The 22,438-nt window shown below is 36.2% G+C and overlaps 1 protein-coding gene across 1 annotated transcript in view; it reads right to left on the bottom strand.

Moving 5' to 3' along the window:
• Positions 1-22,438, bottom strand: part of LOC311090535 (serine/threonine-protein kinase DCLK1-like) — a 46,796-nt gene that overhangs the window by 5,705 nt on the left and 18,653 nt on the right. The window contains exons 4-15 of the mRNA XM_084125849.1: positions 17,108-17,207; positions 16,220-16,336; positions 7,793-7,887; positions 7,146-7,233; positions 6,889-7,058; positions 6,650-6,769; positions 5,517-5,663; positions 4,732-4,865; positions 4,555-4,632; positions 3,604-3,700; positions 3,442-3,522; positions 3,220-3,333 (exon numbers count right to left, since the gene is read on the bottom strand). Coding sequence (XP_083981975.1) covers positions 3,220-3,333; positions 3,442-3,522; positions 3,604-3,700; positions 4,555-4,632; positions 4,732-4,865; positions 5,517-5,663; positions 6,650-6,769; positions 6,889-7,058; positions 7,146-7,233; positions 7,793-7,887; positions 16,220-16,336; positions 17,108-17,207 — 1,341 coding nt within the window. The remainder of the gene's footprint in view (positions 1-3,219; positions 3,334-3,441; positions 3,523-3,603; positions 3,701-4,554; positions 4,633-4,731; positions 4,866-5,516; positions 5,664-6,649; positions 6,770-6,888; positions 7,059-7,145; positions 7,234-7,792; positions 7,888-16,219; positions 16,337-17,107; positions 17,208-22,438) is intronic.

The following is a 22,438-nucleotide window of genomic DNA, read 5'->3' as shown; positions in this document are numbered from 1 at the left end:
TCCTTTTTGGTCAATGTAATGCATTCTTGCTGGATATAAGAGTTATACTGTATATAAGTGTGTGTGTATATATATATATATATATATATATATAGCCTATATATATATATATATATATATATATATATATATATTATTTATATATAATTAAACGTATAATTATATACATAATAATAATTATATATATATATATATATATATATATATATATATATATATATATTTATATATATATATATATATATATTTAATTATCTCTAAATCTTCCTTTTGTAAATTGTAACATTTAATTTAATTCAACAATTATAGCAATACATTGTTTTTATTGACAATTTACACAAAATTAAATCTGTGTTTCATGAACGGGTTTGTAAGGTTTACCTTTTAACTTCAAGCGCAGACCTAACTAATCAAAATGAGTTCTGTTTTCATTATGGATTTTACTTTCTGCAACTCTGCCACCGACACATACACGTGCACTTTCAGTGCGTTCTATATCCAGCACAGGACCACACATTCAAACTAGTGTTTAACCCATAACCAGCAGTGCCATGCATAAGTGTACACTTCAACTGTACAAGCTTCTTAGATCAGTAACACAGAGCAAAGAAAGGGAAAAGTGAAGCACTGACACAGAAAGCATGAGCTGAGAAGCATGAATGGCAAAGAAGCAGAGCATCCCCACTCCATAGCAAGAGGCCGAGTGTGGAAGGAAAGGGACTATGGAGACTGCCAGCACGTTGCCATGGAAACACTGACGGTTTGAGCCGCTCTGTGGGCGTACCTTATCCAATACATCCCTGGGTTCGGGTAGCAGTCCAAAGACCCTGAACGCTTGATGGAAAACCCCTCGTCCGGCTGAGCAGGGAGAAATGAGTGGAACTCAATAGATTAGATTTGTACTTTCACCGTGTAAAACAGCACAAGCTTTGAGCCATGAAGTGCTGTTCAATAATGGTGTGATGTTTAGAGTTTTACAAAACAGTAGCAGTGAGCAAACCAAGTGTTTAGAATGTTTCACCAGTTCTATACAAACACTCAGTTTTGGAAATAAAAACAACTGTATATGAAGCTAATGAAACAGTAAACATGCAAAGCAATGTGCAAACAAAGTACGCTGCTAAATGTTATATATATATATATATATATATATATATATATATATATATATATATATATATATATATATATATATATTAGGGTTGTGAAATGATTAATCGTGATTAATCGCATCCAAAATAAAAGTTTGTGTTGACATAATATATGAGTGTGTACTGTGCATAATTATTTTGTATATATAAATACACATGCATGTATATATTTAAGAAATATTTGCTTAAATATACTGTATATATAATTTGTATTATATATAAATATTTTATGTATAAAAAAAAAAAATTCTTAAATATATACATGCATGTGTGTGTATTTATATATTCAAAATAATTATGCACAGTACACACACATATATTATATGAACACAAACTTTTATTTTGGATGCGATTAATCGCGATTAATCGTTTCACAGCCCTCATATATATATATATATATATATTGGGGTCCGTAAGAAAAAAAAATATTAAGCAGCACAAGAGTTTTCAACAGCAATAAGAAATATTTCTTAAGCACCAAATCAGCATATTAGAATGATTTCTGAAGGATCATGTGACACTGAAGACTGGAGTAATGATGCTGAAAATTCAGCTTTACAATCACAGGAATAAATAACATTTTAAAATATATTAAAATAGAAAACAGTTATTTTAAATTGAAATATTGTATGTATGTATATGTATGTATATAGAGTATGTATATATATATATATATATATAGTATATGAATTCATTCGAATTCAACAAACGACCTACATGCAAAATCAAAACTAAAACACATCAAATAACAAAACAGAAAGTAAACTGTGGAAACATTTTCAAAGTAAATATTTTGTTTGAAGGTAAACTATGTAAGTTTTTTGTTTGTTTGTTCAAAATTAACAAAATTTAAATAATGAGTCATTACTTTATCAATCCTTCTAAAACGTGTTTTTGTCTTACCCTGGTTCACTATGGTAAGCATATTATAAGTGTTTATATTTTAGACCTTTACATTTTTACCTTTAAATTTACATGAGGATTTAGTAATTTTATGCAATTATCCTACACAAAAACAAGAGAGGTGACATGTATGTATTCAAACATGTATGAAAAACATAAAAATAGAGGAAACTATTTTGGCTAATTTGATCCAGACCCTGACAACAGTGCTGACAGTCGTTATATAAGCAGAAAGCAGAGTCAGAGGAGGAGATGTCACAGCCATAAGAAAGCAGAAGGATGAAGTCTGCCAGGAGAGAAGAGGAATGAGAGAAGAACAGCTGATGGATGAGTCAGCGAAAAGCTATGAGATAAGAGCACAACCTCCAGAATACCTCAAACTATATTTAAGTATAATGTTCCAAAAGACAAAGGTTGTTCAAGCTCAAACCAATGCTAATTGTGTAAGTTGATTTTTCACATTAAATTGACAGAAATCTCTCGCAGAAAAGCTCACATACCTGAACAAGAGAAAAATACAATGCTTTAAAGGGATTGTTGAAAATTATCCCATAATTTACTCACTCTCAAGCCATCCTAGGTGTATATGAGTTTCTTCTTTCCGGTCAGAGGTCACTCTTCCGTCGGAACTCGACTCGCGTACCTCCGTTGCCGAAAGCCAGTAATTATAGTTTATAAAGTTATAAATATGGATATTTTCTTTCAAAAACGCTTTGCTTCGCTTCAGAAGGCATTTATTAACCCCCTGGAGCCGTATGGATTACTTTTATGATGGATGGATGCGCTTTATTTGTGCTTCAAAAACTCCCCCTGGGCTCTACTCACTCCCATTATAAAGCTTGGAAGAGTCAGGATATTTTTTTTAATATAACTCTGATTGTATTTGGCTGAAAGAAGAAACTCATATACACATAGGATGGCTTGAGGGTGAGTAAATTATGTGATTTAAAATTTTCATTTTTGGGTGAGCTATCCCTTTAATGCCAATAATAGTCCACTAAAAATATGTCACTCTCATGGAATATGGGAGTAACACCTTAAAGTTATGGCTGCATATAAAGTGATCATCTGTGCACCAATGATTTATTCGAGCATATTGGCTTTAAATCATGTGGATAATATAAACATTTCAACATAATAGCTACAGTATAAAGATGATTCTTACTGCTATGACAGTGACTCCTGCAGTGGTGCTGTTGGGTTTGGGGCCCGTGTTGAAATGTTTCTTAATCTTGCCGGCCACAGACAACTGGTGCTGATTCTCACACATTCTGTCATCCTGAGAAAGAATAGGAAAATGCCTCCACATATCACTTACCTTCCAATAGTCTGAGAATGGTACATATACATACATCAGTAATAAAAAAAAAAGAGAACAAAGTCTTACATTAACCCAGGGATGGTCTAACACCTGTAGAGCTGTGTATCTCTGGTCGACCTCCACCTGTAGCATGCAGGTGATAAGTGTCTGTAGAAAAAGCAAGTAAGAAAGAAAGATAGTGAGGTAATTCGTTTTTCCAGAACTTTCAAACTGTTTTGGTACACCAACCTTTGCAGAGTCAGATACATTGTCCCAGTATGGAAGAGGGAAATCCAGCTGTCCCATCAGAATGTGGTCAAAAAGAGCCTCCTGATCATCTGTGCTCCTGAACAGATATGCAAATAGTTTTTGAATATTCATAAATATGTATTTTGCTATTGCAATGAGAACTGAAGGTACAGCTCACACTGTCTGTCCTACGGCCACTAGAGGGAGTAAGACATCACAATTTAACTTTTCTTTTCTTTTTTTTCTTTTTTTATTCAAGCAACGTATATATGGTACAAATACAAGTATTAAACATTATGCATACAATACAAAAAAGAAAGAAAAAAGCAACTATATAAAATTAGAAAAGAAAAAGAAAAGGGTGCCAGGGGATAACAACATAAATATCAGAATAAAGGTGCATTCAGGTATAAAAATATCAAATAAATATTTTGTAAAGCTCACAGATTTTTAAAGTTTTGACAGCTTCAGAGTCTCTAATACTGTTTACATACATACATAACTTCAGTCAACAAACTCACAAAATTGGGTAATTTAACTGCGTGCTACTTGAGCTGTACAATTCTCTAAATTGAACCTATGCTTAAAGTCACCATGAAACCAAAATACAATTCTTATTTTTTATGAAATATTGCAGCATTTATTATAAATGATTTAAATGTGCAATTTTTTTTTTTTTATTCACGTACATAATCTTTAATCAAAATAACTTCCCCTCCCTTTTCCAGCGTCATCTCGTCTCTTCTCTGATTGTGCGTTTATTGGCGTAAGTGCGGGACAACCCGACACATGAGATCGACCAATAGCAAGCCACAACAATCCAATCAATTCCAGATGGATAAAGTCCCGCCCTACTCTTTTTCCTATTTAAAAAGCTGTTTTTTTTATTCAAGAAGTCTATCGCAACTTCCGTTTAATGCTGACTTTAACTTACAATGATGCTGTACTTACCCACGGAAAGGAGGGAAGCCACAAAGCAGAATGTATGTTATGACCCCCGCCGCCCAGATATCAACCTTCAAGCCATACCTGTAACACGGAGAGAAAAAATAATATGGCAGTTATATTCTGGTTTTCATACTGACCATATCTGAATAACATTCCCATGCTAATGAAGACGTGACTGACCCCGTCTCTGCGACAATCTCTGGAGCTACATAGGTCGGGGTGCCACATATAGTGTAAAGTGGACCGTCCACAACTGTTGCCAAGCCAAAATCCCCCAGTTTCAGAGATTTGCTCCCATCCTGGTGCTCAAAGACCTGAAGCACATATAAATACAAACAAATCTACATCAAAATACTTCATATTTAGGTTCTTGAAATAGATCTCTCTTTTTAAAAATAAAATTAGAATTAAAATATTAAATATAATTTAAAATGAAAGTAAATATTTTTTTTATTAAAATATAATGCATTATAAATCAAATGAATAAAATGTTATATTTTAGCAGCTGTTGAAAGGGGAAGCTCAAATGAGATTCCAAACTGTCTGATATGTTTGTCTGAACAGTTTGATCTCAGTTATAAATGGAAAACTGGTTGAAAAAAAGTTTCTGCGGAGTCAATTCACAGCATGCATTAACCTTATCAGCCACAACTTTACATAACTCAAAGTTAACTCAAAGCCTTTGTCAAAGCTGTTGTGTTTTTCATACTGTCATTACAGAAATATACAAGTCAACACTTCAACACAGTGTTGTGTCTGATAAGATGGGTATAACAGTCTCAGTATTGCGTTGATCTTGTTTTAAAGCTTGTGTAAGAAGGGTTATTTAAGGTTTCTGCACTCAAGAGGAGGAGGAAAAAAACATTTTAGTTCTGAGATTTATTCCAAGGTGCATTTGTGAAAGTAACACTGAGATACTGCCATTTATAGTGACAATATTCTCTGTGTAATACTCTAACACCCACCAGGAGATTCTCAGGTTTGATGTCACGGTGAACAATGTTAAGGCAGTGCAGATATTTGATGGCGCTGGCCAGGTTATACAGCATCCCGCTGGCGTCCCGCTCTGTGTATTTGTTGGAGGAGGTGATGGCATCAAAGAGGTCGCCACCCTGTTCATGCACACACAATTTCACCGATTATACAGGAACAATATCTGAGCAGTCAAATGTAATGCAACCTAAAAAACTTTACTGAAAAGTAGTTTTAGATTCTAAGAAGTCAAAAAAAAGAAAAAAAAAAGTAATATATTTAAAAATGTAATTTATTCCTGTGATGGCAAAGCTGAATCATTTTAATATGATGATTTGGTGCTCAAGAATCATTTCTTATCAATGTTAAAGGAACAAAAGATAGTCTAACTCTTTTGACGTTCTGTAAAAAGTGTGAAGCACTTGAAAGTACTTGAAAAGTGCATGAATTTCACTCTCGAAAGGTTGTAGGAACCCTGAAATGAATCATGTAAAAACCCATTCAACTATTTCTGCCACGATACCATGATTACAGTTAGCGTCACTACATTAAATCCATGGTGAATGTTGGTGATTTGTGGACTGAAAAGCCTTCAATAACTTCGTTCATGGCACAATGTTTCTCCTGGTTTCCACATCAGCACTGTTTGATCTGATATGGTTTATAACAGAAAATTCTGAGCAGAGTTTGAATGCTTCTCACTAGATCTTGCAGAGATATTATTAATTCTGCAGAGAATTCAAATGCTTTCACACTGGCTCCCCCAGTTCTGTGTAGTAACAGTGTCATGTGATCAAAGATCAGCCTGCGAGTAAACCTGGTCTGAGCTTGCGCTTAGTTTGTCTATTATTGGTACTATTGAGTTGATAAAAGGGGTGCGCAGCTCAATCAAGTAGCTTGGTTTCATTCCGCTTTCATTACATTTAAATCGTTTGGTGTTTCTAATATCATATGCAACAGAAATGGCAGCTCTTATCAGTTGGACAATGTGGTTGTCGCGCCTGTGCGACATCTAACAAAATTTTGTCGCACCGGCAGGATAATTTTTTTTTTGTGTGAATGTGACATTTTGAACATAGTCTGGAGCTTTGACTTTTATAATATATATTTATGTCAGATATTTCACCTTGACCAGCTCCATGACCAGGTAGAGCTCACTGTATGTGTCCATTTCTTCAATCAGCAGAACAATGTTAGGATGCTTAACTCTCCGAAGAATAGACACCTCGTTCTGGATCATGTGTTCCTGTGAGCCACAGACAAGCCATGCAATGTAACAGTGATCTTGCATTAATAAGTGCAAAGTGCACACACATATTTATGCATTTCACTGAACAGGATTCAGAGATATTAAAGTCGTCTCACCTTCCCCCTGCATTTGCTCTTGTTAATGATCTTCAGAGCGTACTCTCGGCCTGTGGATCTCTCCATACACTCTCGGACCACGGCGAAGTTCCCATCGCCAATCATTCTTCCCACTTTGTACCTCTCGGCTATGGAAGCAGGAACCTGAGGACAATCCTCCATCAGCTCAGCTAGAAGGGAAAAAGATGTGGGATGTAATATTCTGATGATAAAACAATAATTATAGACTTTTGTCAAAGTTTCCCAGGGTTCCTCACCTTCACTGCCCGGCCCATCGCCCTCATCCATGGAGCTGCACACCTTGGTGGAGGCCAGAGAGAGAGAGGAGCCACTGTGCTGAGAGCCCTGTCAGAGAGATTACAGTGAGAGGCAGTCATTTTACAAAGTTTTTTGGTTAGTGAACTAATTTGGTTAGCCTGAACTAATATATATATGTTAAATGTGCATGTTAAAAGTGCAATTTCACTTGTTTAATCTACAGAACAAAAACAAATACATCTAATTTAACAGAACACCATCAGTTATTAGAACAGGGTAATGTTGTCAAACTATATAAATTAGGTCAATCACAGAAAGAGTGGAAATGGAGCAAGCACACAGCCAGGTCAAGATTCTGGTCTGCTGTTGCTAGGAAACATTTTGGGTGAATGTGGAATTATTTAGTACAGATGTGCTCAGCTGCAATTCGGTGTGATTCAGCACAATGTTGGCACATAAAAGCACCTGAAATGTAATTAGGGTCAAACAGAAAGATGAAAGTGCTTCATGGTTTTGCTTGATGCAATGAAAGACACTGGCAGTTCCACATAGATTAACATCATGTAAATGGTGTTTTATAAAGTCTCTTTAGCGCATTACAGCAAATGCAGCAGATGTGAAAGGTCGTTAAAGTGACAGTTCTCACCCTTCGTCTCCTCAGACTGGCTGGACTGGTGGGAGATGGACTGGGAGATTTGCCTGACCGTGGGGTCGACAGCTGACTTCCCGCTGTTCCATTAGCTGAAATACAGAAGAACAGGTTGGTAAATGTCAAAGATTTTATTAGGAGTGTTCTAGTCATATTTCACCCTAAAATCAAAGGGAAGAAAAAAAATAGACAATATATTTTGCATGAAGAAATTAAAAAACATTAATTAATTTATTAATCATTTCAGTCTTATCCCACTTTTGGTGATTCTGTGGGTCATCTCTCGCCATACGCAAGAGACTGTTCATGAATTTTCTTAGCAATGATTTTTCCCAGGGTAGGTTGCCAGGTCTTTCCTCTACCTCCCCTTTACATGGCTCGGGACTCACATTAGGGGACCTAATTTACACACATTAACACCTATGGACAATTTAGCGTCTCCAATTCACCAATACTGCATGTGTATATGCATATACTATGCATATATATATATATATATATATATATATATATATATATATATATATATACAGTGAGGAAAATAAGTATTTGAACACCCTGCTATTTTGCAAGTTCTCCCACTTGAAAATCATGGAGGGGTCTGAAATTGTCATCGTAGGTGCATGTCCACTGTGAGAGACATAATATATAAAGACAAAATAAGTATTTGAACACCTGTCTATCAGCTATAATTCTGACCCTCAAAGACCTGTTAGTCTGCCTTTAAAATGTCCACCTCCACTCCATTTATTATCCTAAATTAGATGCACCTGTTTCAGGTCGTTAGCTGCATAAAGACACCTGTCCACCCCATACAATCAGTAAGAATCCAACTACTAACATGGCCAAGACCAAAGAGCTGTCCAAAGACACTAGAGACAAAATTGTACACCTCCACAAGGCTGGAAAGGGCTACGGGGAAATTGCCAAGCAGCTTGGTGAAAAAAGGTCCACTGTTGGAGCAATCATTAGAAAATGGAAGAAGCTAAACATGACTGTCAATCTCCCTCGGACTGGGGCTCCATGCAAGATCTCACCTCGTGGGGTCTCAATGATCCTAAGAAAGGTGAGAAATCAGCCCAGAACTACACGGGAGGAGCTGGTCAATGACCTGAAAAGAGCTGGGACCACCGTTTCCAAGGTTACTGTTGGTAATACACTAAGACGTCATGGTTTGAAATCATGCATGGCACGGAAGGTTCCCCTGCTTAAACCAGCACATGTCAAGGCCCGTCTTAAGTTTGCCAATGACCATTTGGATGATCCAGAGGAGTCATGGGAGAAAGTCATGTGGTCAGATGAGACCAAAATAGAACTTTTTGGTCATAATTCCACTAAACGTGTTTGGAGGAAGAAGAATGATGAGTACCATCCCAAGAACACCATCCCTACTGTGAAGCATGGGGGTGGTAGCATCATGCTTTGGGGGTGTTTTTCTGCACATGGGACAGGGCGACTGCACTGTATTAAGTAGAGGATGACCGGGGCCATGTATTGCAAGATTTTGGGGAACAACCTCCTTCCCTCAGTTAGAGCATTGAAGATGGGTCGAGGCTGGGTCTTCCAACATGACAATGACCCGAAGCACACAGCCAGGATAACCAAGGAGTGGCTCTGTAAGAAGCATATCAAGGTTCTGGCGTGGCCTAGCCAGTCTCCAGACCTAAACCCAATAGAGAATCTTTGGAGGGAGCTCAAACTCTGTGTTTCTCAGCGACAGCCCAGAAACCTGACTGATCTAGAGAAGATCTGTGTGGAGGAGTGGGCCAAAATCCCTCCTGCAGTGTGTGCAAATCTGGTGAAAAACTACAGGAAACGTTTGACCTCTGTAATTGCAAACAAAGGCTACTGTACCAAATATTAACATTGATTTTCTCAGGTGTTCAAATACTTATTTGCAGCTGTATCATATCAACATATTTTTTGATAATGTCTCTCACAGTGGACATGCACCTACGATGACAATTTCAGACCCCTCCATGATTTCTAAGTGGGAGAACTTGCAAAATAGCAGGGTGTTCAAATACTTATTTTCCTCACTGTATATATATATATATATATATATATATATATATATATATGCATATATATATATATATATATATATGTGTGTGTGTGTGTGTGTGTGTATATATATATATATACACACACATATATACATATATGTGTGTGTGTGATCCTGGACCACAAAACCAGTCACATGGGTCAATTTTGAAATTGAGATTTATACATCATCTGAAAGCTGAATAAATAAGATTTCCATTGATGTACAGTATGGTTTGTTATGATAGGGCAATATTTGGCCGAGATACAACTATTTGAAAATCTGGAATCTGAGGGTGCAAAAAAATCGAAACATTGAGAAAATCGCCTTTAAATTTGTCCATTTATGTTCGCGTTTGTGCTGCATTCACTCACAAAAATAAATGTTTTATATATTTACGGTAGTAAATCTACAAAATATCTTCATGGAACATGATCTTTACTTATTATCCTAATGATTTTTGGCATAAAAGAAAAATCGATAATTTTGACCCATACAATGTATTTGGCTATTGCCACAAATATACCCGTGCGACTTGTGACTGGTTTTGAGATCCAGGGTCACATACATATATATAGTATATCTTCTATAAAGTTATAGAAGGCTTTTCAGTCCACAAATCACCAACATTCACCATGGTTTTATTAATATATATATACTATATAATAAAAATATATATAGTATTTTTATTTGCATGATATAATTCAATATATTTTCCATAATTGTATACATATACTTCTAGCGAAGGTGTTGAAGTGATTGATGTTTTTTATCTCAAATTGCACATTGCACTGTGCATGACTTGTTTTAAAATATTGAACAGGCTTGTATAAATATAGGCACAGAATGCAAAATGCAACCAGTTAGTAAAGGTAAGAGTGCTATAAGAAAATTATTGAAATATATACACAGGCGTAGAGGCTATCTCACATAACTTACACAAGGCTGCTTAATATTTTAAAACAAGTAATGTATGGCATTTTAAGTGCAATATGAAATCCAAGTATTGATATCTACAACACTTAAAAAAAAAACAGTTCCTTCATTATTAGAAGTATACACATGCCGCTTAGAAATATGACGAAAACAAGCCTCACAGCCATGAAAAATCTACAAAGCATAATATTAACCCTTCATTTAGATACAATGACAAACTAAAAAAGAATGATCGGCTACTTTAATTCCTCTTCACCACCTCAAAACAAGAAAAACAAAAAATATCTCTCCCAAATAAATCATTTTTATGAATTTGCCTCACAACACACAGTGTCCTACCTGCTAAAGAGTGCAGCAGGCGGCCAGAGCAAACTGCGATTCCTCCTGCGCTCATAGTGACTGTGAGGAGCTAGAGTATGAATGAGTGTGGGTGAGGAGGACAGGATGTATGTAGTGTGTTCCTGCTGGCTGCGCACACCTTACGTCATGAACAGCCACAGAGGGAGGAGTTTATCTCATAAACATGCCATATCGTAGTCGCAGTGCTGTCTGTGTGGGTGACTATAAAGATCTCAGAAAAGATCTCATGGCAAAACACTGTGGAGATGTTTCTGAAGTGCAGCCGAGTGGATGACGTGGCATTTTGAGTGGATTTCTGAAGCATCACCACAGAATGTGTGAATACAAATTAAGCTGTTTGAAGCTCTGATTATGCTATGATTCAAAGGTTCGGCCACAAATATGATTCCTTTCAAAGCTTCTCAGAGCACATCAAGCAACAAATAAAGCCATCTCGGTCTCAATTATCAATGTTACTCTATGTTTGTGTGTCACTGTGATCCGCATATAGTGCTCCCTCGCCATCTGTGATACGCTATCACAGGCGGACATGTGGAGAGTGAGAATGCATCATCATAGTGTTATTTTTGGAATGTAAAACAGATTTGAAGGACTATCAGATCGGCCGTCATTCATGTGTGTGATTACCGAACAACAAATTTGGGTGAGTAAATGCAACTAGTGTGGGGAAAATATTAGTCAGAGAACTTCACTTTCAAACTGGATCAGACTTCATATATAGTTTCTGACGGGTGGATGTTGGTGATTAGAGGGATATTTTATTTTATATGAACTATTTTAAACTAAACGTTTATGGTGGGTAATGTTTTGGGAAGAAGTCTCTTTTGCTCACCAAAGCTGCATTTATTTAATCAAAAAAGCAGTAAAAACAGTAATTTTGTGAAATACTGTATTATTACAATTTAAAATAGCTGTTTTTCTATTTTAATATATTTTAAAATGGAATTTATTCATGTGATGGCACAGCTGAATTTTCAGCACCATTACTTCAGTGTCACATGATCCTTCAGAAATCATTCTAATATGCTGATTTGGTTGGCTGATCTTCAAAAAATCTGAATTCTTTAATGTTCAACGTTTTTTTTTTTCTTTTTTAAGAATAGGATTTATTTGAAATAGAAATCTTTTGTAACATTACAAATGTCTTTTCTGTCACTTTTGATCAATTTAATGCTTTCTGCTGAATAAAAAAAATTAAATCTATATGCAATATAACACCAATTTTTGTTGATCCAGTCAATTTCACATGGATAAACGCCATATTTTTTTCTTGTTCAACATAGAATACTATTTATTTGATGATATAAATATGTTTAACTTTAGAAAAACTGAAGTCAAATGGCTGGCAAATATAATTTAATGTTGTAAAATCCATATATATTTAAACATAGCCTTAACTAAACTACTAAATAAGTGACGGCTTGTGATTTTGGTGGAGAATTTATATTTTATGGCAAATTTTTATACTCCAATCTTCACATGAATTGTGGGATCCTAGTCAACAGATCTTGCAAAAATAAAACAAGCACCTGCAATGTTCTTGGGGTTCAAAATCATTTTAGTATATATTTTCTACAAAAATGTATTACAAAATGATGAATGATACATTTCATCCCACACTAGCCCAGAAGGGAATGACTAACACTAGCATATCAAATTACATCAAACATCATGATTCAAACTTGATGTTTACAGTGTTCAGCATTTTAAGTAATATCCATATTTCATTGTTTTAGCTTAGTTTTAGCTATTCTATTGTCTTGAAACAAATACAAAAGGCACCAACAAATGTATTACCAGCCAAAGTATTTTCTAATTAAAATATTCATTAAAATATCTTTCTTTTTCATTTTATTTTCATTTCATTGACTGATTTGTGTCAAAAAACCACACCAAACATCCCTTTTATTATTTAGCAACTTTTTCCCTCTTATCCCAAAGGTTGGTGCTGTTTGAGTGAGCTTTCAGATCAATAAAAAACAATTAAACTAGGTTTGTTTGTCCAGACTGCATGGCAGATCTCTGTTCCTTGAGACCTTCTGCCAGAGTGTGGATGTGTTATATTTAGGATAAGGCACCTCTGTTCTCCCAAAACAACATTAGCAATATCTCTCGTAAACAATTTGGCCCAACCACCCAGTTAAGGCTCATCTACGTCATTTCCAGACCGTGTCAACTATTTCAGAGAATGGGGTAGATACTCATCCTCGTACCGGCTCATTACAAAACAACGCGCAGCGAGTCGGTTCTAAGGGCTCATTTTGTACCTGGCCGGAATACTAAATTTGAAAAACAGGCTCGAGCTGAAGCACAATAATTGTTCTGTTTTTGTTGTTGTTTTTGACATGTCTCTATACTGCTTACAAAGTGGCGGATGCCTGACTGGATGAATGCCTGGTGTTTATCTGGAACATCAACATCAGGAACTGATGACTCATGATCTCTTGCAGGAAAAATAATAAAACCTAGATCAATCAGATGTTCAGGACAACTTTTCATGGATTTGTTGTTCAGTTAGGAACAGATACACACAATCCCGTTTTAAACAGAAAACACACACTAGTGGACAAACGCACAAAAATAGGCTTACTAACTGCATGTAGGTGGAGACCGGAGATGGTAGCCACAATTGTCTACTGTAAATATAACTCACTTGTATATGTACAACACAATCACAGATTATGTGAGTTAATGTCAAATCTACATTAAAAATCTACCCCACTACTAAGGTGAGTTGTAACACTAGCTGGGGATAGATGTAACCCTGAGAGGTAAATGCTGAAATAACACCCACTCTATGCAATTTTTTGCATAAACATCATTGAAGAACAAAGAAAAAATAACGTGAACAATTTAAACTGACAAAGAACATTATATTGTATTTTTTTAGAACTTTAAATGTAGTGCAAAACAATTGGTGCACGTGTTTGTGTGAGTGTGTGTGACTGTTTTCCTGTCATATAAGGGTTCAGTCACTGGCTATGTTTCCATGATCCACATATTTTTATGTGAATTTTGAGATATTGCATAAAAAAACACTGGATGAAACCATCAACCATAAATTCTATGAATGTGCACAAAAAACTTGTGTTGAATTGAGGCAGGTCATTTTTGTATATCTGGTAAGAAGACTACGCATAAACTATGATGGGAACACATTTACTGAATAAATCCCTCTATACGTGACAAAAAAACTCGCGTGACTTTGCCTGTGATTGATAACTGGACTCATCGGAATCATCATAGGGGTTGGTTGCAACATTTTTAATAAACTGTTACAACTATCCCCACCTCAAACAGCCATAACATAGCTAAATGTTTTAGCATGTGGGTTTGAAGTTAGCATAAATACAAAGCATCAAATTAAACTAGAGAAACAGCAACTTCAAGTCATGTAAGTTAAATAATTGCATCTACAATTCAATGATTGCTAGGTACTTTCTTACCTGAAAATCTATATTTTCAATCATAAAATCTACAAATTTACACAGTCACATGCAATTTTTTTCTGTGAGCTTATAAAGAAGATGTATGATATTGATGACGTTATTACAGCTCTTTTCTGACCTGTCCAACTGACGGTGTTACATCTAATCCCGTGTTCTAACACTCCCCGGTCTCCCCCTACACAAACACACACTGCTGTCAGAAATGTGTTAACATTGGGCACGTATAGCGTAACACTGCAAAAGGGTGCCCATGTGTCATAAACAGAGAAAAGCACCCAGAACCTTGCCGAAAAAATGGCTTAAACCAGTCTGAGATAAGGGGCCCTAGCATGACCAAACCAGTTAAGCCGGTCTGCTTTGCTGGTTTTAAAATAGTTTGGGCACATTCAGTTATCCAGAGTGGGAGATCAACTAGCCAACAGATAAACTAGTTAAACTCCAATGAGAATAGAATAGAATAGAATAGAATAGAATAGAATGGATAAAAAACAGAATACAATAGAACAGAATCAAATAGAAGAATAGAACAGAACAGAACAGAATAGAATAGAATAGAATAGAATAGAATAGAATAGAATAGAATAGAATAGAATAGAATAGAATAGAATAGAATAGAAGTAAAAATAGAGCAGAATAGAACAGGACAAAAGAGACCAGCATAGAGCATAAAAAACATAATAGAAAAGAACAAAACAACAGAATAGAATAGAACAGAATAAAACAAAAACAAAAATAGACCAGCATCGTTTTTTTCTATTCTAGAAATGTTCTGGCTGGTTTTGGAGTTTGCTTGAGCAGAGCAAATGAAATTAGTTTTTAGTTTTTTTTTTTGACATTACCAAACCTCTAAAAAGAGATCTAGCAAATCAGACAATCAGATTACATCAACACAAAATGCAGACAGAATAGAATAGAATAGAATAGAATAGAATAGAATAGAATAGAATAGAATAGAAGCGAACATAATATAACAGAACAGAAAAGAATAGAATTGAATAGAGCAGAATAGATTGGAATCTTTTTTATATTCTATTCTGGCTGACTGTTAGTGTTTTTGGAGTCTGCTTGAGCAGAGCAAATGAAACCAGTTCTATGCTGGGTGAGTTCAAATTGGTTCAGTATTATAAGCCTCCATTAGGCTGTGTAGGATGTAATATAATTCTAATCATTCGATGATGTAAAGGTTAGTTTTTTGACATTACCAAAACTCTATGAAGAGCTCCAGCCAATCAGACAATCAGAAATCACTGTGACTTGAATACTAAAACATCCCATTAAATAAAACTGTTAATTGACACAAAAGCTCATTACAGATGGAGAGACTATGAGTAAATGACGAGTGTCAGCCGAATTACTTGCCTAATTTGGGACATTACTCCTCAAGCACATCTTCTGAGAATGCTGAGAGTGATTTGGAGATAATTAAGGCTCTAAACTGACTACACTCATCCATGTTTGAAATTTACAACTTTGAATTCTGAGACTGCAATGAATAAACTGACAAGCACCCAGTTTAGATTTCATGAGTCACTCTTGCACACATGACTGTCAGCCCACTACACACAACCTACAGTTTACAGCTACAGGAATGCATGATGGGACTATTAAACAACAGTCTGGTCTAAAGAGACGTACCTGAGCAGCTGGAACCAGGGGACTTGCTCCTTCTCGAGGGTCCACCACTGCGGGGAGAGCAGCGGCCCTGCATGGGAGAAATACGGCCATAGGACTGCGATTTCATCACCCTGCACTCTGAGAAAGGAAGCAAAAGAGAGACACATCTGAATTCACTGTACACTCAGATCCTCCTGTCTCTGTAATACACACCAAAGAGAGTCTCATCTGTGTGGACGACCTGATGTCACCGCCGATCAATCGACCGTAACCTCTGTCGGGCTCATGACGGCCTGACATCCTGGAGGTCTGATCAGAGGAGATCTGACAGGCTGAGTTACTCTCAGACCGGATCAATATGTCTATCAGGAGGATTGATTTTAAAATAGCTCATAGTCTGATGCATGTTTCTGTATTGACGACGTCAATGCCAATTAATTTAGTTTTAAAAGTTTTTAATAAAACTAGAAACTAGACTGTCATAATAATAATTACAAATGTCAGTAAATTGTTTCACTGCTAAATAAAAATTCCTACCTGAATATGTTATTATGTTTACAAGAAGTGTGATTTGAATGGTAAAGCATTAAAATATATGCAAATAACAACAATGATACTGACAGAGGGAAACAAATGCTACAGCTAATTAAGTAACAGACTCCAGCTGAGGAGATTATTATCTAATGTTATGACTTCGACTCTCAAATATTACAATGTTGGAAAATATGTGCATTAGTCAAAACAGCTTATTTAAATTTAGACCTAATTACTCAGCACTAAAACAGAATTTGAAGCAACTTACTTATATTGACAATCACAGAAGTCCATGTAACTTAGGTACAGTTGTTGTTGGTCTTAGGAAAACAGTCACGTTTTAAAAAGGGAGGGATACATTATCCATTAACTTACCACTCTCATCCAACATGAAGTCATCCTGGTAGCGGAACTTCTCTGGGCCGCAGGCGATAAATATATCATCCTCACCAAAGAAGTCCTGAAGACATGATATCTATGAACACAGCACAGGTAGACTTATTATTCACCTAAACATCAATGCATTTGAAAGAACATTTCCATTCAAAATTTTGTGGGGTCGGTAAGATTTTTTAAACCAGTTTTTAAAAATCTCTTTTGTTCACCAAGGCTGCATTTATTTGATAAAAAAAAAAACAGTAATATTGTGAAATATTATTACAATTTAAAATAAAATGGTTTTCTATTTTAATATATTTTAAAATGTAATTTATTCATGTGATGGCAAAGCTGTATTTTCAGCATCATTACTCCAGTCTTTAGCGTCACATGATCCTTCAGAAATCATTCTAATAGGCTGATTTGCTGCTCAAGAAACATTATTATCAATGTTGAAAATAGTTGTGGCGCTTAATAATTTAATGGAAACCACAATACATTTTTTATAGATTTTTTAGCAATATAAAAGTCTTTACTGCCACTGTTGATCAATTTAATGTGTTATTGCTGAATCAAAGCATTAACTTATTTTCTTAAAAAAAAAAAAAAAAAATTAATTTTTTTGAGATCATTATACAAATATATTCAACTTAAGCAATTCCCAATATAAAATTCATTGTAAATGTGTGCATGTAAATAAATGAATTGACTAAAATAGGCTAAATAAAGCAATGCATTCATATTAAGTCAATAATTCAAGGCTCAGAATGTGAGGGTCAATTTGATAAGTGTCTCAAACCGTGTTTGACATCCTTATATTGTAAAGGTCAGTGATCAGTGATTCATACAGCTGCATGAATAAAGAAAGCAGTTTAGCATCTCACTTTTATGTATCATTTACACATACCATTGAGAACATGTTGCTGTAGCAACAGTGACGTCATCACCAAGAGCAGAGTAATGACTCAGTCAGGTGGCAAAAAGTGACCTAATGCTCACGCTGAGCTCAAAAAGAGTGAATGATCCGACATTCAGTGATATTACAGCAGTATAAATGGCATCACTGATGAAAACCGCATAAGGCGGGTAATGAGCTTACTACTAAAGTATGTGTGATCTTTTGTGTGCAGCAGAGGGTTAGTTCAACATAATCTTTTGCACATTTAGCCTACTGTAAATGCCCAAGCTAAAAGTTACTCATGGGGGTATTTTGCATTTGTGAACAGAATAAAAAGAGCAATGTTGTGCATAAATAACAGTTAGAAAGAAAGAATTTAAGTTTAATTTCCTTTAATGCTGAAATGTAGGCTTATTACCTTTCTGTAACCCGAGGAGTGTGCGCTAATATTTTCAGAGTCACTTTAACAAAAAACAGGAAACTCATGAATATTCATGTGCGCTCCACCCAGTGTCACTGACAATCTCAGACACCACATTTTTTAGAACACTGGCACCAATTTTGCACTTTTCTAAAATAATTACATTTACAAAATGAACTTACAATAAGACTTTTTAATGAAAAAAAAGGTCCATGTTTAATAAAAGGAAGATTAAATGAAAATGTTTATTAGAACAATTAAAATTAGAAACTATTTAAGAGATTACTGTTTAAAGCTATGGTAGGCAATTTGTTTCATAAACACTTTTTTGTTATACTGGTTGAAACTCTCTTCACATCTTAATAGCAATCAATAATAGAAGTGGTTTAAATATTAAAACATGTACATATAGTATCTTCTGTGGAAGTCTCAGGAACAAAAAATGTTCATCCAATCTCCAGGCACCAATTCAGCCTGTCAACATATGTATTTCCAAAGCTCTGCACACCTCCTTGCGCAGACATCATCACACATCATCAGCGCATACGTAAGGCTATGCAGAGTTGCAGACAGACAGTCACCGAGCAACACAAACAAACAGCAACCGCCTTTTACAGTTCCTCCTGAACCAAACCAATGATCTTATGCTGCGTTCACGCCATGTCGTAATTACCGTAATTAAGAGATGACAACCTGTGACGTTCTACCCGGAGCTGTTCACATCCTTAGACTTGATTTTTGCGTTTAAATGGCAACACGATCAACGCCGAAATGAACCTGCAGCAGTCAGGTGGTACAAGTTAAGAGCTCAAGAGACATGAGGTAGTTTAACGCCATCTCTCGTACCGCATTGCAGACTCTGCTGTGTGTGTGTTCATGTCTTTTGGAGAAGGCATGGCTTTGGAGACGCTCTGAAGGGAGGGTGGGAAATTGCCGAAATTGCCTACCCTACCTTTAATTTAGTTTTATATTTATATATGTTCTTATATCCTTATATTTTTTTCTAATGTCACAATAATCTCAGGGTTTATTCTCTCAATTCCTTGATTCTATGTGTGGGTTTGGTGAAGTGTAATAAATACAAACATCGTCACAAGTGTAGCCTACCTTCTCATCACTGCTTCCTGATGGTTCAGAGGACAATTACTCAGAGTCGCCCCCTGTCGTTTCAAAGAATAGTACAACGACGAGCATGTCAAGTATAAAGAGAGGCTGCGCACTGCAGAGCCATGGTAGAGCATGAAGTCCAGCTCCCCCTCTCTGGATGTAATTTGGGTGAAGGTCCAACTACACCCCAACCCTACCCAAAATAACTCTATCCCTCCACCCATTAGATCCACAGAGGTGGAGCCGAAATAGGTCAAGCTCAACCCATGATGTCCAGAGAGGGGGAGCTGGATGTTATTTGGCTCTGCAGTGAGCATAAATGCTGCATTTGCGGAGGCTCACAGTGCGGAGCAAGGCGAAAGGCATTGCAGAAAGTCATATGTCTATAATGCCTTAAAGGAACACTCCACCGTTTTTTTAAATAGGGCTTATTCCTACATTTAGATAGGTGGGCAAACGCATTTTTGTCTCAGTGCATGCATTGTTTTAGTTTGTTTAGCTGCCGATAGCTTAGCTTAGCATAATGAATGGAATCCTTTGTTGCCAGCTAGCATGTCGTGAGTAAAAGTGATAAGAAATGAATTACTTCTTGTGGCCTGCGTATTCACAACGAGTACAAATAGCAATGCAGATTAAGACTAGGCGATTTCCTAGGCAGATATTGACTTGGGACTATATTGGGTTGAAGCACAGGCGAAGCACTGCTACTTGGGCGCAGAGATATCACGCAACACCTGAAATCCCCCAACTTCCGTCAACATACCAGCGTGAATAATAGCCGGCTATTTTTCCTACAGCAGACATAGTGAATGGCGATGAACATGGCGGATTTTGTGAGAGACGAAGAGGGTGACTTCTCAGACAGTCGAGAGCCAGAACCATACCTCTATGAACCAGAGTTTTCAGAAGATGAGCTGCGTGCTTTGGAAATAGAACGACAGGGGGAGGAGGTTGCGATCGCTCAACAGCCTGAGGACGTGAGGATGAGAGTCAACACGAACTGGTGGTGAGTGTGATATCTCTCGGCGCCCAAGTAGCAGTGCTTTGCCTGTGCTTCACCCCAATATAGTCCCAAGTCAATATCTGCCTAGGAAATCGCCTAGTCTTAATCTGCATTGCTATTTGTACTCGTTGTGAATACGCAGGCCACAAGAAGTACATTTTTTTTTTTTTTTTTTTTTTATCACTTTTACTCACGACATGCTAGCTGGCAACAAAGGATTCCATTCATTATGCTAAGCTAAGCTAGCGGTGGCGCTTCCAAACTAAAACAATGCATGCACTGAGATAAAAATACATTTGCCCACCTATCTAAATGTAGGAAAGACGGTGAATAAGCCCTATTTCAAAAAACGGTGGAGTGTTCCTTTAATGCTTTAGCCCCTTCAGACTCTGCAACCATTGCAATTGACATCACATGGTTTTTGGCTTAAACCAATAAGATTTTATGTTTTTAAAATATGAGTACTGCCTGGTCACTGATTGGTCCCTGACCAACCAATCGCAATGAAAGTATGACCCATAACTTAATCTGATTGAAATTCAGGCATCACATAAGACATGCATGACAAACCAACTAAACAAGAGAAGGAGCTCCTTTTTTCCTTTTATGCAGATTTGTGTTCATGGTAGTATAATCAACTTGCACCTATTATAATCTTAATAGTTTTAATTGATAATATTTGAAGTTAATTTGAAGATCTTTCAGAGCTGTGGAACACAATATTTTATTTTTTTATTATTTAAGTTTAATGTCCATTGCAATGGACATTAGGTTTTAATACAATTAATTATTAATATTAATAATATGATTTTATTTCTTAAATCTTGTGACCATAAACTGTCATTCAGTTTTTCCACTAGTTTTAGTGAAAATGAGTGAATGTGAAATGAGTATATATGACGATACATGTTGCTGATACAAATGATCAAATGTTTGATATTTACAAGACAAGACCAAAAACTTCCATTGACTAATTTAAACTGCACAGAAAATCAAATAATAACTTTAAACATGCCATTTGCATTCAAGTGATCATTTCTCCTGATCACCACAAGATGGCACAAGCACTTCATTTTGCAGATGCCACGAAGCAAGGACTACAGAACTAATTTGTTATTCCTCTGCCCAAGACGTCAGCATTCCAACTCATCTCTGAGGCTACTGTGGGCACCTGCCATATCTCAGCACCAAAATATCATGTAACAAAATGGGCTCTTTTAAATGAGGGCAGTATACAGAGGCACACTTCAAAAACCTGATGGCAAAGTGCCAAACACCACTCACATTTAGGTCAGAGAAATGAAGAACAGTCTAGTTTACTAGTAACATTCAAACAGTCAATGTTATTCACCTAATATGACATCAGATTACATTCAGTAAATAAAGATCAGATAAGCCAGTCTGGAAAACTAGTCTCCCTACATTTTGCTTTGATTACAAAGTGTAAATCTTCTGGCTTTAAGTCAGTCTGTTGGCAGGGACCGCTTGTACCAGGCAGGAGCTGTGGAACTCAAAAACACACTAATCTGATGAATCATGTTTTTAATCCATATCTGCCATCTGAAGTAGTGACTAAAACTGCACAAGTAAAGCACTTTTCAGGTGAAAAGATGCCAAGATATGATGTACTCCATTAAGACTATGAACCTCTTAAAATCTAGCAAAATGTCTTTCAGACATCAGTGTGGATGCTGGTTGACTTTATGTAGCCTACTAAAACAAAGCTAGTAGAGGTAGCATCAAGTCCATATATCAGTGTTCAGAAGGATATAACTGGTCAGGAATTACTGCAAGCATCATCTATGAGGATGTATCATCAATAAATCAGGGCGATACAGAGATATGACCTTCTCTGTGGTTCTTTAATTGTGATTAGCAGCTGTATGCGAGAGTTAATGA

The sequence above is a fragment of the Abramis brama genome, assembly GCF_963993115.1.
Source record: "Abramis brama genome assembly, chromosome: 10".
NCBI lineage: Eukaryota > Metazoa > Chordata > Actinopteri > Cypriniformes > Leuciscidae > Abramis > Abramis brama.
This window is presented reverse-complemented; position numbering and strand designations above follow the sequence as displayed.